General features: G+C 35.1%; 1 protein-coding gene across 6 annotated transcripts in view; it reads right to left on the bottom strand.

The window, feature by feature from the left end:
• LOC123551061 (integumentary mucin C.1-like) overlaps positions 1–17,179 on the bottom strand; it is a 76,424-nt gene that overhangs the window by 34,351 nt on the left and 24,894 nt on the right. The window contains exon 1 of one of the 6 annotated variants that reach the window (XM_053540542.1): positions 16,033–16,075. The exons of 3 other annotated variants lie outside the window; for them this stretch is intronic. In XM_053540542.1, the coding sequence (XP_053396517.1) occupies positions 16,033–16,060 (28 nt within the window). In that variant the 5' untranslated portion in view covers positions 16,061–16,075. Of the gene's footprint in view, positions 1–2,597; positions 2,693–15,785; positions 15,979–16,032; positions 16,076–17,179 lie in introns of those variants that run through there. 2 more of the 6 variants (XM_053540539.1, XM_053540540.1) reach the window with 2 other exon arrangements.

Below are 17,179 nucleotides of genomic sequence, written 5' to 3'. Positions count from 1 at the left end.
GCTAACGGTTTCTCTAACTGCAATAGGCTTTGAAAGTGAACAGCATGGATCCTGACCAGACTGCGCGGAAGCTGGTCTGGATCCATGTTGGTCGCAAATGCACTATGTTGGTTTTCTCATGGTGCGGCTCATATAATGTTGATACTGTGTGAAGAGTATACATAATGATCCAGCGGATCCCGGATTACAAAACCAGGGTTTGCGGGTTCAATCCCCTTATCCTACAACTAATATTAATAATGTTCCAGTGTTAGCGTGTTTTACCAGGAAAGCTTCAGGAACTTGAGCACCCTCTGTACCATGCACTTTACTCACACTAAAATTACTAACACTATCCTTGGACAGCCGTCAATACGACTTACTAGCGGCAACTATAGATAAACAACCAAGATACACACATAGGTGAGAGCAGTCACAGTGGTCCAGGGGTAACACTGCCTGGAAACGAAACCAGGGCTCGTGAGTTCGTGTCCCGCTTTTCCAACTAAAATACCAATATAATGATGTGTCCCGTGTATGGGTGCGTTATACCTTGCACGCTTAAGAACCAGGGAAGCTTCTGGAATCGAAACATCTTCTGTATCTTGCAATATCCTCCCTCTAACATTACTAACAGTCTTCTGGAGGAGTCGCAAAAATGGGTTACTGGTGACGACTATAGATAAACAAACAAACAAACAAACAAAAACAAACAAACACAAAGATGTTGGGTAAAGGTACAGGGGAAAATGTGTGAACCACAGGCTCAAATACATTGGTGCAAAATACATATGCTTCAAGTTCCAAATGTCTACGACTGGCCTGAAAAGTAAACCAGTTATCGTTTATACTTATGAATGCATGGAAAACATAATAAAAAATTGTTGTGACTTAAGCAATGAATTTGATTATATTTCAATCAATTAGATCATAAAAATTGCATTAAAATCACCGAACAAGTAGAACTGTTAATTAACGGTAGCAACTCTGGGATAAAGTGATCTCGCAAAACACTGGGTGCACAACTTCATCTCAGACTACCATATGTCACTTTTATATCATTTTAAAGAAGCAGCTTGCAAAACTGCGACATACGGGCACACGGAAGTAGAGACAGAAGGACGGATGGACAAAGGCAAATCAATATGACATTTAGACTAGTGTTTGTAGGGGAATAACAAATAGCTAAATTCAGCAATTATATCTATTTTGCTTTCAGGTTACGTAATTTCGTTATAGAATGACACTAAATTACAACGTGCCGTCGCCAACTATTTCGTGGCGGTAAAAAAGTCAGTATCAGTAAGAAATGCAATCAAGGTTTAATGATTAAAACATTTACTTCATGTAGCTGTTAACCTGTTTAAAACTGCAATATGCGTGTCAGAGTCAGAGATAACTTATCTAGAGAAACATTCGAATGCATGTTCATACATAAAACATTTATAATAGTCTCCCTGGATATTTTTTTTTATCTTATTTATGTGTCTGAAATACAATTTATTTCTGAGAAAGTTTATGCATGTTAATATCATGTTGCAGAAGTAATTAGAAATCATGTAATCCGGTAAACATACACCGTTCAAAATTATACTTCAATTACTTTGAAATCCTGTCCTAGGTTTTAAAGGTGCCCTTACAAATGCAGTTTTGATACCATTTTATGAACATTTTCCTGTGATAAATCCCCTGTAAACTAGCTCGCATCATGATTCATTTCATTAAATATTAATGAGGCAAAATTATATACCCCATGAATGCTCATTGTCATTATAAAGATTTCTAACAGAAAGGTTCTTTTACCGAATATCTGTTGTGAAATGTGAACATTCAGTGACTATGGATATTACATGTAGTGCTGGTCCCGACTGTAACTTATGTAATGTTAGGTAAGAAAATACATTCATAATGGCTTCCTTTTTACTGACAAATTCAATGATTAATAACAAATTAAAAGAAACCAGGTTATACTTCAAATAAAAAGGAAGTTTACAAACAGACATTGAATCATCATTCACCTTGTAATTACTTAAATAGGAATATAATTTGTTATAGAGGTAACAAGATTAAGATGGTTAGTTGGTATTAGGTTGTATATCATTTAAGTAACTTTTTGATTCCTATTTTTTGGTTTTATAAGATTAATATTTTAATGAATATAAAAAATGATGATGGCGGTAGTTTTAACAATAATAATGAAGATGATGATACTGATGACGTATATACAAATGACGAGAAAATAACAATGAAGGGGTTCTCGGTCTGCCTGTCTCGGGAGTTTTAGATGGAAGCGCCCTTTTTTTGGCCAGAAAAACATAAAGTTTCTTTTGAACTGAAAAGATGCGATCTTTCAATGTTATAAATGTCGTAAAATCGCCCATAGTCCCTTGAGATCAAAACAGGTCGAAATCGTTTATGTCAAACTTTGAATAGCTGTTTCAACTTAGTAATAAAATTACGAACAAAACACATGTATTGCAATGAACATGAAGTAACATAAGAGGTCGAAAATAAGAGAGAAAAAACGATGCTAGAACACCTAGTAATTCCATATTTCACAGTCACTAATGTAAGAAATGTCATTTAATGTAAATTTAATTCAAATTTAAATTTCATACCTTTAAGACATAACAATCCAACAAGCACAGTTGAAATCAAACTTTTAAATCCCATTTTAGTCGATTAAATTTCCAGATGCGAAAAATTAGTTCACCAAAACATAGAAATACACCTTAGATGCTCTTTAAACAATAAACTAATAAAAAACATTGTTACGCTATGATGTGGTTGTCATATTTTACAATTTTTCATCCAAAATAAAAAATCTTCACTGGTTCATAGTCATGAATTGTATTTTACACGTACTTATTTTTTCACTTTGCAACTGTTATTTTCCTTTATTATACTTTCAGTTTCATGTAACATATCGTTAAAGACGTGAAACATTATCACTATACTTGTATTTTAACGATTTAGTGAGTACTTACTTGTTGGTGGTAATGTTATGAAATAGATTCAGACTTAAATTAATTAGAAAAAGATTGACCCAACATGATAAAAGACTCGGTTTGAACCTTTTTATGGGCTGTAGTGAAAATGCTGCTACCGTCCACGCCCTTTGTCCTTACTTCATACGGCATCTATAGGAATATTTGGATATTTCTAGCAATTATGATTTATCGTCGAGCCCGTTAGCGGAAGCAAAGACATAGTTGTCCAAATGGCTGTTCGGTGTTTGTGCGTCCGTCCTTCCGGATTTGTTTTTCCGGACCATAACTTTGACATGCATGGAGCAATCTTGTTTATATTTGGCATGAATGTTAACCTCAGTAAGACGGAGTGGCAAACGCAAAACCCAGGTTCCTATCTCAAAGGTCAAGGTCACAGTTGGAGGCCAAATGTCATGTCAGGTCTTGTCCAGCCCATAACTTCGACATGCATTGAAGATTCTTGTTTATATTTGGCATGAATGTTTAACTTCATGAGACGGACTCTATCTCAAAGGTCAAAGTCACAGTTATGGGTCAAAGGGCGGGCTCGACATGTTGCCCGTGGGCATCTAGTTGTTGTTGTTGTTCTTCTTCTTCGTACGCGACTACACTGACAGACCAGTAGCCTCAATGAAGCTTGTGGTTTTCCGAAGATCCTCAATGCCTCCATACAGTTTCTGGTGGATTGAGGTATCTGTCGGCCAAGTTGCAGCCAGCTCCTGGTCATGCCTTTTACATCTCTGAAGTATATGCTCCGTAGTCTGATTTTCCTCACCACATGGACAAGTTGGTGATGGTGTCAGTCTGTATTTCTTGTACATGTGAGCATTGAGCTTGTTGTGCCCTGAGCGAATCCTGACCAGCATCACTTGTTCAGACCGATCAAGTGCCTTGATGATGGTGACTTTCTCTTTGTAACTCGCAGGTGTTGTTGGTTGCTCTGACTGAGCTCCTAGCTTAGCCAGTTGGTCTGCCTCTTCATTGCCTGCAAGTCCACAATGGGGTGGAATCCACTGAAGTGCTACTTTGCGGTTATACTCAGGCTCTGTATTCTTTTGGCTAGCTGCGGAGCTTTATTGTTGATCAGAGCTTCCATGACAGACAGTGCATCTGTGAGAAAGACGACTGAGGAGCTTTCCTCTGTCGAGTCTTCAACCATTGAGACGGCCTTCATGAGTGCTTCAGTCTCTGCCTTGTTATTGCTGCAGTGTTTTCCCGTGACTGCATGTAGTGTTTCTCTCTTACCAGATGGTATTGAATGAAAACACCTGCTCCTCCATCTTTGATGGCGCATGTGGCTGATCCATCTGTATAGACATGAGTCAATGTTTCCGGAGAAGAGTCTTCATTGATCATAGCAAGTGTGAGGCTCTTCCGAATACCTTCATCCTCTTGCCTCCCGCGGTCAAGACGAGGAATGGCAAGTCTCACTGTCACTGAGGACAGATCATTCGCTAGTGGGTTCATAATGTCTTCACTACCTAGGGTAGTCGTTGGTATGTTCAGCTCTCGATTTTCTTTGCCTCATGAACGAAGCTGCTACGTTTGAGCCAATTTTTTGATGTAGCCTTCCAACTTGGCTTTCATGGGATGGTCTTGAAAAGACCTGAACTTCTCTGCTTGAAGCAGGACCTTTGCATGTCTCCTGTCTTGTAACGGCTGTGTGCCTGTTAGCTTCTCCATGAAGGAAACTGGTGTAGACTTCGTAGCACCTGTCATGATCCGCAATGCTTGGTTTTGAACCTTGTCTAGAGCCTGTTGGTTAGTTTTGGCAGTAGTGGACCAGGAAGTTGAGCTATACTCTAAGTGGGGTCTCACTATTCCCTGATATACTGTCTTCAGTATTTGCTCATTTGCTCCCCACGTTGTTCCAGCAAGTTTGCGCATCATATGGCAAGCTTCCTACGGGCCTTTAGTTGTTGATACCAGCGATATTAATATATGTTCAACAAGAATACCAGTACATGCATTCAGCGTCTTTTCTTTGGTTTAATTATTTTTGCATATCATTAATGATGTAGCCGATAATATACAGCTATATAAGACATAAGACATAACAAACGCCCTAACAGTTAATACCAGCGATGATTCAGGTTCTACTGAGATGAAACTTTACTTAAATCGGATAGATTTGAATCTGTCTGAAACTGCAATTAACTTGACATTATGTGGAAATACATTACTACAGAACGTTCTGATTTCTATCAAATTCCGTCACCCACTATTTACATTTTTCATTTATCTGATTGTTACATTTTCAGTTATATGGTAAGTGGCACTTCATTTTCTTTAAGTGTATTTATTTCAGCTTTTCAGTATAAACTCAATAAAATTAGTTTTTGCTAGTACGGACATAGTTATTAAAAGGTTATATTTCACATTTAATTTACCAGCTGTATGAACAAGATAATGAAAACTGCTTGAATTACGGCAAATTTGCCTATTTAATGTTCTAAGTGTGTATCATATTTCAATGCGTGTGACTACAGTTATGTGCAAAACATACAAACAAACATCGTGACCAACTTAAAAAGTATAATTCTTTTGGTTTTTGAAAATATTCTCGTCAGTTCTACGGAAACATTAAAAAGGAACCTATAATATACATTTGGTAGAAGCAGACACAATGATCCGGTAAGATACATCGTTCCAAAGTATACTTCAGTTTCTTTGAAATCATGTCCTAGGTTTTTATGGTGCCATTGCAAATGCAGTTTTGACACCATATAAATACGAATTGTAAATAATCACTTCCATATGAATATTTTCCCCATGACAAATCCACTAAAATCAGTCTGACATCATGATTCATTTTGAGACAAGATTATATAACCCATGAATGCCCATTGCCATGATAAAGGTTTCTTACAGGAAATATTTGTTCTGAAATGTGAATACTCAGTGCCTATGGATAGTACATGTAGTGCTGGTCCCGACTGTAACGTATATAATGTTAGGTAAGGAAATTTATTCATAATGATTAATAACAAATTAAACGAAACAATGTTATACGTCAAAGTAAAAAGGATTTTATAAACAGACAACGAATCATCAATCACCTTATAATTACTTAAATAAGAATGTAACTTTTTATAAAGGTAATAAGATCTAAACGTTTATTTTATAAGTTTTTATATCATTTTAAGTAGTATTATCACCTATATATTGGTATAACATGATGAATATTAAGATGAATATGATAATGATGATGGCGATAGTTTTGACAATAATCCTGATGATGGTGAATGTGAAGATAATGATGATGTATATATAAATAATGATGAAATAACATTGAAGGTGTTCTCAGTGGCTAAGGAGAAGTCTGCCAATCTCGGAAGGTGTAGATGGGACGGCCTTCAGATTAACGAACATGCATGCTAACAACTCGTTACTTCAGGTAACAAGGTCCTCAGTGTGACCTACAAACTACAGTCAAAACTGAAGAAAAATGATACAGTAAAATAAACTAAAGTTGTTAAGCTAAGCACTTGTAGTTTGATATGTTGGTCAAAGCAACGTGCATTATCACCTTTTAATTTTAATGTACCCTTTAATGTCCGTTTGAAATATTTACAATCAAAAGAACCTATATTCATGCTTATTATCAAAACGTTTTCTGGTGTATAATGTTTTGAAAATGGGACTAAATTCGAGTATTTTGAATTATCTTACAAGAATGATATGCTGTTTCTTGTTCAACTGAAATCAACTTTTCAGAACATATCCCTTCAAAAAAGCTTTTTACTGTCGTAAAATCGCCCCAATGTACCTTGAGATGGAAACAGGTCAACGTCATCTATACCTATATTGTTAAGATAACCTTGAATAACTGTTTCTCATTTGATAACAAAATTACACGTGTATTGCCATGAAGAACAGCATCTGCCAAATTAACAGACATAAACAACAAAACAAACGATGTAAAGAACACACGGTTCCTTTTTTTACTAATATAAGAAATGCAAATTATATGTTAAATTAGTTAAAATTTAAATTTCATACCCTTAAGACATAACAATCCAATTAGCGCAGTTGAAATCAAATTTTTAAATCCCATTTTAGTCGATTAAATTTCCAGATGCGAACAATTAATTCATATCCACGTGAAAAATACACCTTAGTTGCTCTTTAAACAATTATGAACTAATAAAAAAAAACTTGTTACGCTTTCATGTGGTTGTCATATTTTAGTAATTTTTCATTCACAATAAATAAAAACTTGACTGGTTCATCATCATGAATTATTTTTTACACGTACGTATTTTTTTCACTTTGCAAGTGTTATTTTCCTTTATTATACTTTCAGATTCATATAACATATCGTTAAAGACGAGAAAATTTATCACTATACCGGTGTTTTAACAATTTAATGAATACTTACTAGTTGATATTATATTAATGTAATGGAATAGATTCAGACTTAAGTAAACACTAAATGTAGAAACGCCACAGGTCGCAAAAAAAGACAAAAATGAAAATGTTGTAAGCTCGGTTTAATTAACTTTTCATTGACGGTTGTAGAAACGCATGCTACCGTCCAAGCCCTTTGTCCTTGCTTCATACGGTATCGATATGAATATTTGAATATTTCTAGCTGCTATGATATTTCTTGATGCCAGCGATCTTTATATTTGCTGAGCAAGAATACAAATACGTGCATCTAGCATCTTTCTTTAATTTAAGTGATTTCGCATATCACTTGTGATTTAGCTGATAACATAAAGATATATAAGACACTAGTCAACAAAAACGCCGAACAGCTAAACGAAGATCTGAGGATGACACATTCATATTCATCTTTCTGTATATTTGGATTTCCGATACTGCTATTTGTATTTTCGCAAATCTATTTTTATTTGAACCAGTCAGACGACTCGTTCCAACAAGCATTTGGCTTAACCATCAAAGGGTGAGAAAAATGTGCAGGTAGTCCGGGGCTCGAACCCGGGACCCCTCGCTTACAGAGCGAGTGCTCTAACGACTGATCTAACCGGCTGCCTGACACCTTACGTGACCAAGTCCTTACCGTGACATATAATTCCTATCAAAACACGAGGGCGCAGTCATGGTGTGGTCGTCATAAGAATTATAAACATGAAAAACCCAGGCTAAATATATTTTTTTTAAACTTCTATTTTCACTTTCAAAATGTTGAAAGCAAGGCTCTGATTGGCTAGCGGAAGGGTAGTCAGAACGAGGCTATCAATAGCACGTCTTCAGATCCAAAGCGTAGCATTAATTGGAGATGTACTTTAGTCAAATTGATGCCAGCAAGGCTTCAAGTTTTATTAAGATGAAAATTTACTAAAAGCAGATGTTAATCTGTCTGAAACTACAATTCATTTGCCAGGGTCAGAGATAGCTTATCTAGACATGAATTACGAGAGAACATTCCGATATCTATAAAATTCCTCAAGTTTTTCTGAAAAACTAAACTATTCTCTTATTAATAGCACATGACATTGCATTACAGAGATTTCATACACGGTTCTTCGTCTTCATATCACCATATCAGTATAAACTCTATGAGATATTTTTTGTTAATATACTTCACATTAACTTTACTAATTGTAGAAACAAGATGGCGAAAACTGCTTAAACTGCGACAGATCTCTATGACAATTTAGGCTATTATTATCAGACTTAAGTCCTGAGTGTGTATTATATTTTACAGTTATATGCAAAGCATGCAAACGAACGTTTGAAATTTATTTATAGGAGATTAACGTATACGCTGGTTTTCCATCGTGACCAACTTATAATATATAATACTTTTTGTTTTTGAAAATATTCTCGTCAATTGAACAAAGAAACATTTGTCTACGTATCGCTAATTCAACCAAGAACCTTAAGCAAGCTATACATCTACATAGGCAGTACAAGGTCGCAACAAAACTTACTACTTTCATGCAACAGTTACACTTTACTTGTAAGACACATACGAAATATAGAGAATCACGCGCGAGCCAACTTCCTAAAAGTTATTTGCGCTTCCAACTTTCTCACACACAAAACTTGACGTACGTGCGCGTTTTGCAGCCAAAACGTCAAATGCATAACAGAAACTACAAAACATTTTTTGACAAAACATGCAAATGCACAGTTGTCAACAAGACATTACCTTGAAATTAAGTTCGCTTAAAAGCTAAGTATGTTGACAAAACTTTCCTACAAAACTTAAGACATGCAAATGTCGACCAACTCACTTCTTCTGAAAATAGAACAACAACTATTCTAGCCCGCCTTAAAATACATAATGATAAGAAATGAGAAAAGCGTAACTATATAGATATAATTCTGTCTGTAGCAATCATTATTTAATGCCAAGGTCTCTGATATACTAACTAATCAATGTACATTTAGAAAAAAAAGAAGGTATTTTATCATATTTCAAATTTGAAATGTAGGAAGCATTTCAAATATGCGAAAAAAAAGTAAAAAAAAAAATAATATCAAAATGCTTTTCTCATTTGTAAGAAATTATTCATGTTTATTGTGTATGAAGACGTGGTTTGTTCTGTCGTGGAATTACCATGGACATTTTTTCAGCTTTTCAACTGTATTGTAAACAATCTCTCAACGGATCTGTAACTACTCCCCACCCCCTTGATAATTCCCCTGCCTTATGTTTCAGTGAGGGTCAACTTGCGTTACCTTACAAAATATCTTTTTGTTTACCTGATAGGATACAGAGAGATACGGTACGTATGATTAAAGAAGCACTAAGAAAGATAATGGGATGCTTTGACAATAACATTTTTTTCTATTTCGTTTGCTTAATTTTTAAATATGTTAAGACGTTTTATCCCATATGCTATAAATGTTGTTACTTTTAAAACAACATTTTCAACAGGATTACAAAATTTTAGTTAGGTAAAAATTATGCATGTTCGGAAGACATGAAAGACGAGAAAAACATAAAATATTTTAATACTGGTATATTACATAAAACTGCTCCTAATTCTGTTTAAGTGAGCAGATTATAAAGGTTTTTACTCATGGATTTGACATAACATAGATGATATAAAACAAGCCGACTTTTCTTTACATAATTTTTTAACAAAGGGCCATAAGGAACGAGGTATTTTATGTTGAGTGTTTAACCAACTGCTGTCTCGGCACTGACAAAATATTTGACGCATCTCAATTTTAACAATATTGGGCCGCGACACAGCGACAATCATTGCACATTCATCGTTTATTAGCAAGATTAATCTATATAATTAATAAACGCTCGTTTATTAGCAAGATTAATCTATATAATTCTTAAACGCACATTTATCATTTATTAGCAATATTAATCTATATAATTAATAAACGCGCATTTATCGTTTATTAGCAAGATTAATCTATATCATGAATCAACAATGTCACCAGCTCACAATCTGTCGACCAAGGAACAAATTGCACAACAGCCATCAACTCACTGCTTTTGTCTCGTACTATATAGAAAAACCAAGTTTTATCAAAAACTTACTGGTATTCGACCAGTATCCGAACAGTAAGTGCAAATGATAAAAATTGATAAATGATGGTGTACAATGTAATACCAAGAGCACCAGTACATTACATACACAGACCTAAAAGTAAGAAAATAACAGAACTTAGAATTAAAACTAAACGCAATAGTCTCTATAAACAGATACCATGTCGACACAGAAATGAAGTGGAAAGAGAAAGCTATTGCATTACCATATATTAGCGAAAACAATGTATATATAAACGAGTGGAAAAGAAGCTCAAATGCTTCGAAGAACTGAAATGCAAAACGAGAGATATTAACTAATCACATGTCCATCCGAAAACTAAACTCAAAGCTACTCTAATAAACAACGATTTATAAAACAACGAGATAAACAAACAGTAGTCTCAGAGGTGTAAGAAAACAAACAACTATATGCAGGTCTGCAGAAAAGACAATATCAGATGCCAATGAGTCACCAAATTATCTGCTAGCAATCGTGCTAAGAATCGTTAGTTTGAAAAATACTAGGGAACGTAGAAAGAAAGCAAAGGTTTAAAGTCCCTGTTGTTCTGCGGTTTGAAAATTCTATAAATAAACAAATATAGTTTGGTGATTCAGCTATTATTTTGAAAGGAAAATGCAGATTCCATGACATGTTTTATATTCAAAATGTAATTACCATAATGCGTTTGACCTGCTAAAAAGAAAACAAACTACTTAAACTGAAACTGCATCTAAGATATTGTAAATTACGGTTTGCAAAAAGCAACGTTCTTGGAACGCGACGTTATCTGTTAGATATTTATCCAAGGCTTGTTTTTTATCATTTGCAAATTTTCGATTAAATGAATACGGTATGCTAAAGAAAGTATATATGCTTACAGTCTCACTGGCATACTACCATTACAGTAGAATTTAAACGATTATTATTCCAGTTTTGACAGGTTATGATGCAATGATAAATAACAATTATTATCACGTGTTTTAAATGAACTTTTAAAATATCAGCTCAAAATATAGTTTGGTTATATTACAGCGAAAAATACATTTGGTATTTTCGACTGAGCGAAACATATCGATATTCATTTAATGGTACATTACCACAAAATATGTAAAACTTGCTTAAAACCTTTGAAAAAACTTGAAATGAAAATTATTTTACATCAAGATTAAGATATGTCTCACTCAAAAACGTCAGATCTTACATTTTTAAGAGTGGCACAGGTACAATGTAAGATAACTTGTGCTTTCTAACAGATATGGTTATTCATAACAATTAAATAAAAATGATTTCCTAAAGGCTACCTACGGATATCCTCTACAATGAACATAACAATGGCATCAAATGTCATCAAATGTTGGTGTGATTTTAAACCTAACAAGCAAGCCAAAAAGTTCAACTAATGCATGTGACTAACCTGAGACGATACGTTTTTACCGCCTAGTTTTTACTTTAGTGTGAAATGTCAAGGCCCCGATAAACTACACCCATAAGAATTTGATTGTTTCAGTTAAGTGCCTATTTTTATGACAATTCATTTTGCAAAGGCTGTATGTACAGTCATTTAATAACATAAAGATGGGAGTTTATTGCGTAGTGAATCCTCGATGCTATGTAGACATCGCACTATTTGAATAATATGACTCTAGAATCCATGAAGGGGACAATCGAAATCCAGTGTTTGCCGTTGAGAGTTATTTGTTTATATCCGAAATCCGGCGTACTTTATATTTTTTATTTTGCATTTAGTTAAAAATGACAATATGAAACAGTGACATGTGACTGGTTGCCTTTGAGGACCGAAAGCAAGAAAACGATGGTTCGAGACTCGGAAATTCCGTGTTCCGGAAGGGAACCCGATAGCCTGCTTTTGGTAGTATACGAACACCCATAATGGTCAAATGACATTTTACTACTAATTTCCTTTTTATAACACCATACTGACACTGTGTCAAAAGCGAACGTATTTGTCAGATGTAAAACGCCAGGGGCCCCAGGGGCTGCGAGTTTGATCCCCCACTCCACCTTGTAAAATTACTTATATTCCTACGAAATCCGTGTGTGTGTGTATGCATTACGCCAGGCATACTCTAGAGCCAGGGAGGCTTTGTGAACTGAACAATAGCCACTATCCTTCTGCTAAATTCTCTGCTAACAAACCTGCTACTTGAGCAAGGAATTTAATCAATTTCATGTTTAACAAGAGATCACAGAGTGATCTTGGCGCCCACCAATTTGCCATTTTTGAGTGTTCCAAATTTCAAGACTTATTGACTAGCTCAAGGTCAAATTTCATTTCCGTACACAACACTTAGCATGTGGTCCAAATTCAAAAGCTGTAGCTTGAGAAATGTGAAAGTAGGTCACTAGATCAATTTCAAGGACAAAGTTCTTTGTACACAAAACTATGCATGTGTATCAAGTTTGAAGGCTGTAGTTTGGGAAATCTGAAAGTAGGTCACTACGTCAATCTTAAGGTCGAAGTTTATTTCGGTACACAAAACTATGCAAGTGGTCCAAATTTGAAGGCTGTAGCTTGAGAAATGTGAAAGTAGGTCACTAAGTCAAAATCAAGGTTAAATTACACTTCAGAACACAAATCTATGCAAGTGGTCTAAATTTAAAGCCTGTACCTTCAAGAATGTGAAAGTAGGTCACTAGGTCAATGTCAAGGTCAAAGTTTGTTTTGGTACACAATCCTATGCATGTGATCTAAATTTGAAGCCTGTAGCTACAGAAATGTGAAAGTAGGTCACTAGGTCAATCTTAAGGTCAAAGTTCATTTCAGTACACAAAACTATGCAAGTGGTCCAAATTTGAAGGCTGTAGCTCGAGAAATGTGAAAGTAGGTCACTAGGTCGATGTCAAGGACAAATTTTATTTCGGAACACAGAGCTATGCAAGTGGTCCAAATTTGAAGCCTGTACCTTCAAAAATGTGAAAGTATATCACTAGGTCAATGTAAAGGTCAAAGTTTGTTTCGGTACACAAAACTATGCATGTGGTCCAAATCTGAAGGCTGTAGCTTGAGAAATGTGAAAGTAGGTCACTAGGTCAAAATCAAGGTCAAATTTCATTTCCGAACACAAAACTATGCATGTGGTCCAAATTTGAAGCCTGTACCTTCAAAAATGTGAAAGTAGGTCACTAGGTCAATGTCAAGGTCAAAGTTTTTTTCAGTGCACAAAACTATGCATGTGGTCCAAATTTGAAGGCTGTAGCTTGAGAAATGTGAAAGTAGGTCACTAGGTCAAAATCAAGGTCAACTCATGTCAAGGTTCATCTTGCCACTCAAAACCATACATGTGGTCCAAATTTTAAATGTTGTATGTTATTGACAAGAAGATTTTAAAAGCTTTTCCCTATATAAGTCTATATGAACCATGTGACTCCCAGGGCGGGGCCATATTTGACCCTAGGGGGATAATTTGAACAAACTTGGTAGAGAACCACTAGATGATGCTACATTACAAATGCCAAAGCCCTAGGTTTTGTGGTTTGGACAAGAAGATTTTAAAAGTTTTTCCCTATATAAGTCTATGTGAACCATGTGACCCCCGGGGCGGAGCCATATTTGACCCTAGGGGGATAATTTGAACAATCTTAGTAGAAGACCACTAGATGATGTCACACACAATATATCAAAGCCCTAGGCCCTGTGGTTTTGAATAAGCGGTTTTTCAAAGTATTTGCCTATATAAGTCTATATAAACCATGTGACCCCCGGGGCGGGGCCATATTAGACCTCAGGGAAAGAATTTGAATCATCTTGGTAGAGGACCACTAGATGATGCTTCATACCAAATATCAAAGCCCTAGGCTCTGTGGTTTTGGATAAAAAGATTTTCAAAGTTTTTCCCTATATAAATATATGTAAATTATAGAAATAAACAAAGGGCCTTAACTCACTAAACAATTGCTGAACCAGTCTGATTTTCAGGGGGACACAACTAGGGTACCAATACATCATTCTGACAAAGTTTGGTCAAAATCCCCCCCAGTAGTTTCTGAGGAGATGCGATAACGAGAAATTGTTAACGGACGGACGGACGGACGGAATGACGGACGGACGGACCACGGACGCAGAGTGATTTGAATAGCCCACCATCATGATGATGATGGGCTAAAAATACAGTGCAACCTCTCCAGAGCTGCCCTCCCTACAGCAAAAACCTCTCCACAACAGCATCTTCAAAATTTCCCGTAGCTGAAATTTACTATCAACTTAACCTCTATAGAGCCACAACCTCTCAACAGAGGTCAATATCTGCATCTCCCTAAGGGTGTTCCTCTGCAGAGATTGCACTGTACATTAAAATATTATTCTAAGAGTTGATCTTAAACAATTGGAACACTAAGATATAAGAAATATTAAAAAATCCCAGATGCACAGCTTCACATGTTGATTAACATTTGTCTCTATGTCAAATACGTGTGTCAACGTGCAAAACTGCGATGCAAGAACACGCAGACCGACGGATGGACGGACAAAGGCAATGAGTTCACCTTCAGGCTACGGTATTGCCCGATACAATGACAATACATTTCAACGCTTCTGTATCACCCGATTAGACGATTTGTGTTTTGCATACGATACTTAAGTCAACATTGATGAAAACCACCAGGAAGAAATCCCACCAAAGTTTAAATATTTTATTAAACTTTAACTTCATGCAGATGTTAAGTTATTTGAAGTTGAAATAGACTAATCAGGGCCAGAGATAGCTTATCTAGACAATCATAACGAGAGAATGTTCTCATATTTATCAAATTCCTCCAGCCTCTCTAAAAGATATTTTTCTTATTCATATGTCAAAAAAAAAGTTTTACATTTCATTTCTGAGGCAGTTTATTTAATAAATCTTATGCTGTAGAAGTGTTCACATTATCGTACCAAATCAAATTTAGAAATCTTGAATCCATCGAGTTTTGAAATATACAACATATCAAAACTCAAAACAAATCCACCTTAAAGATATATTTAAATAAATATTAACTATCACATAAAAACATCATATCCAGTATCATATGCCCATTAAAACAAAAATGCGCATCTGAGAAGAATCTTCTACTTCTAGGGTCGACCGACCACGTAATTTTTAATTTAATTAACCCTGGAGTCAAGCGTTGCCACAAAGTAACGAAATCAAACACAAAAAAATGCCTCTAAGAACCAGCCACTACGCAACAAAATTAAATGCAAGACATTTTTATCATAAAAATCACAAAAAAAAGAGTTGTAGAGTAATTCTAGTCACTTATTGTAATTTCTTACAGGATGGTCAATGACACTCTTCAATAGAAGATATGCAAATTATATGTTAACTTGATTTAAATTAGAATTTCATACCTTTGAGACAAAATAATCCAATTAACGCAGTTGAAATAAAATATTTAAGTCCCATTTTGGAAGCCTAATTATCCAGATGCGAAAAAAATGGAAACACCTTAGTTCTCATAAAACAAAAACTATTGTTTAGTAACAGTTGTCATGTTTTGTTGTGGTTGTCATACTTTAACAATTTTTCATCTCAAACATTTGAAAACGGTTTACGAGCATTTCGTCATATGCAAAGTCCACTTTATACAATACTAACCGTTTCGTGTGACTGATATTTCACGCATAATTGTATATCATTATTTTACATTCCTCTTCCTCAAAATATGTTCAAGCAGTATGTCCTTTTTTGCGTATTTTGATTCATTTTGCAATGTCCCCTTTCTTAAAAATACATGCGTAATTAATTGATATAAACATTACAGTCAATATAATCCTCGTACATTATTAAAGCCATTGTGTCTACTATTCAGTAGAAAATGCCCTGAAAAAAGGTGTATGCAATTTACATGTCATGTTTTGTTTGAAATTTGTAACTTCAAGAAATTTGATACTGGCATTTTAACGATTTAATAAATAACTTAACACAAAGTTTATGATGTTGAAGGAGACTTCCTGGTCTTTTGGAACATGCATTTCATTCAACGTTATTGAATAACAAAGATCCGCTTTAAACCGAAAAGCCTTGCATATTCCATACCCTCTCATTAAACAGACTCCTATATATAAACCGTGTGTACTATTTTCTCCTTGCGTTATATCATTTCAAAGGACATTCTTATAGATCTTAACGGGTATTTATTGTAATTGCTTCGCTAATAAAGATACCGATGATTTTTTTTTCTAGCAATAATGAGATATTGTTGATGATATCAGTACTGATATGTGATAAACCAGACTCCTTATTTAAATAAGACATGTCATTCAAGTCAGATTATTGACTTTTTCCTCCGTATACAGTCATCCGAATGTTGTTACGAAAACCTAACAAGTTTGACATTGGCCATAATATTGAATATGTTAAATACGTCAAGGTGTCATTTGATTTTGATGAAATTAAAGTCTGAATCAGGATATCTACTAATTCTAAATAAATGAAAAACCGATCAGCAACAAAAGTAATCTCACTATACCAAACTTAACAAACATGTTCAAAATATATTTGATACATTTGTATATATTGGGATTTATGACTGTTTTGAACATACGATATCCTTTAAAAATCCCGGAGGGTCTCACATAGGGAATTCCTATACAATTAACTAACTCTTATCATGCTGGACACGAATGACTCTGCCTTTGCGACCAGTGCAGATCATGATCTCGACCTGCACTGTTCGCCATTCAGTCAGTATCTTTTTGGTATGCACCCCTTTTAACAGTTAATGGTACTGTCCAAATTGATA

This window comes from Mercenaria mercenaria, chromosome 4 (genome assembly GCF_021730395.1).
Source record: "Mercenaria mercenaria strain notata chromosome 4, MADL_Memer_1, whole genome shotgun sequence".
In the NCBI taxonomy this organism is placed as follows: domain Eukaryota; kingdom Metazoa; phylum Mollusca; class Bivalvia; order Venerida; family Veneridae; genus Mercenaria; species Mercenaria mercenaria.
The sequence above is the reverse complement of the archived record's forward strand: the minus strand, read 5'-3'. Positions and strand labels throughout refer to the sequence as shown.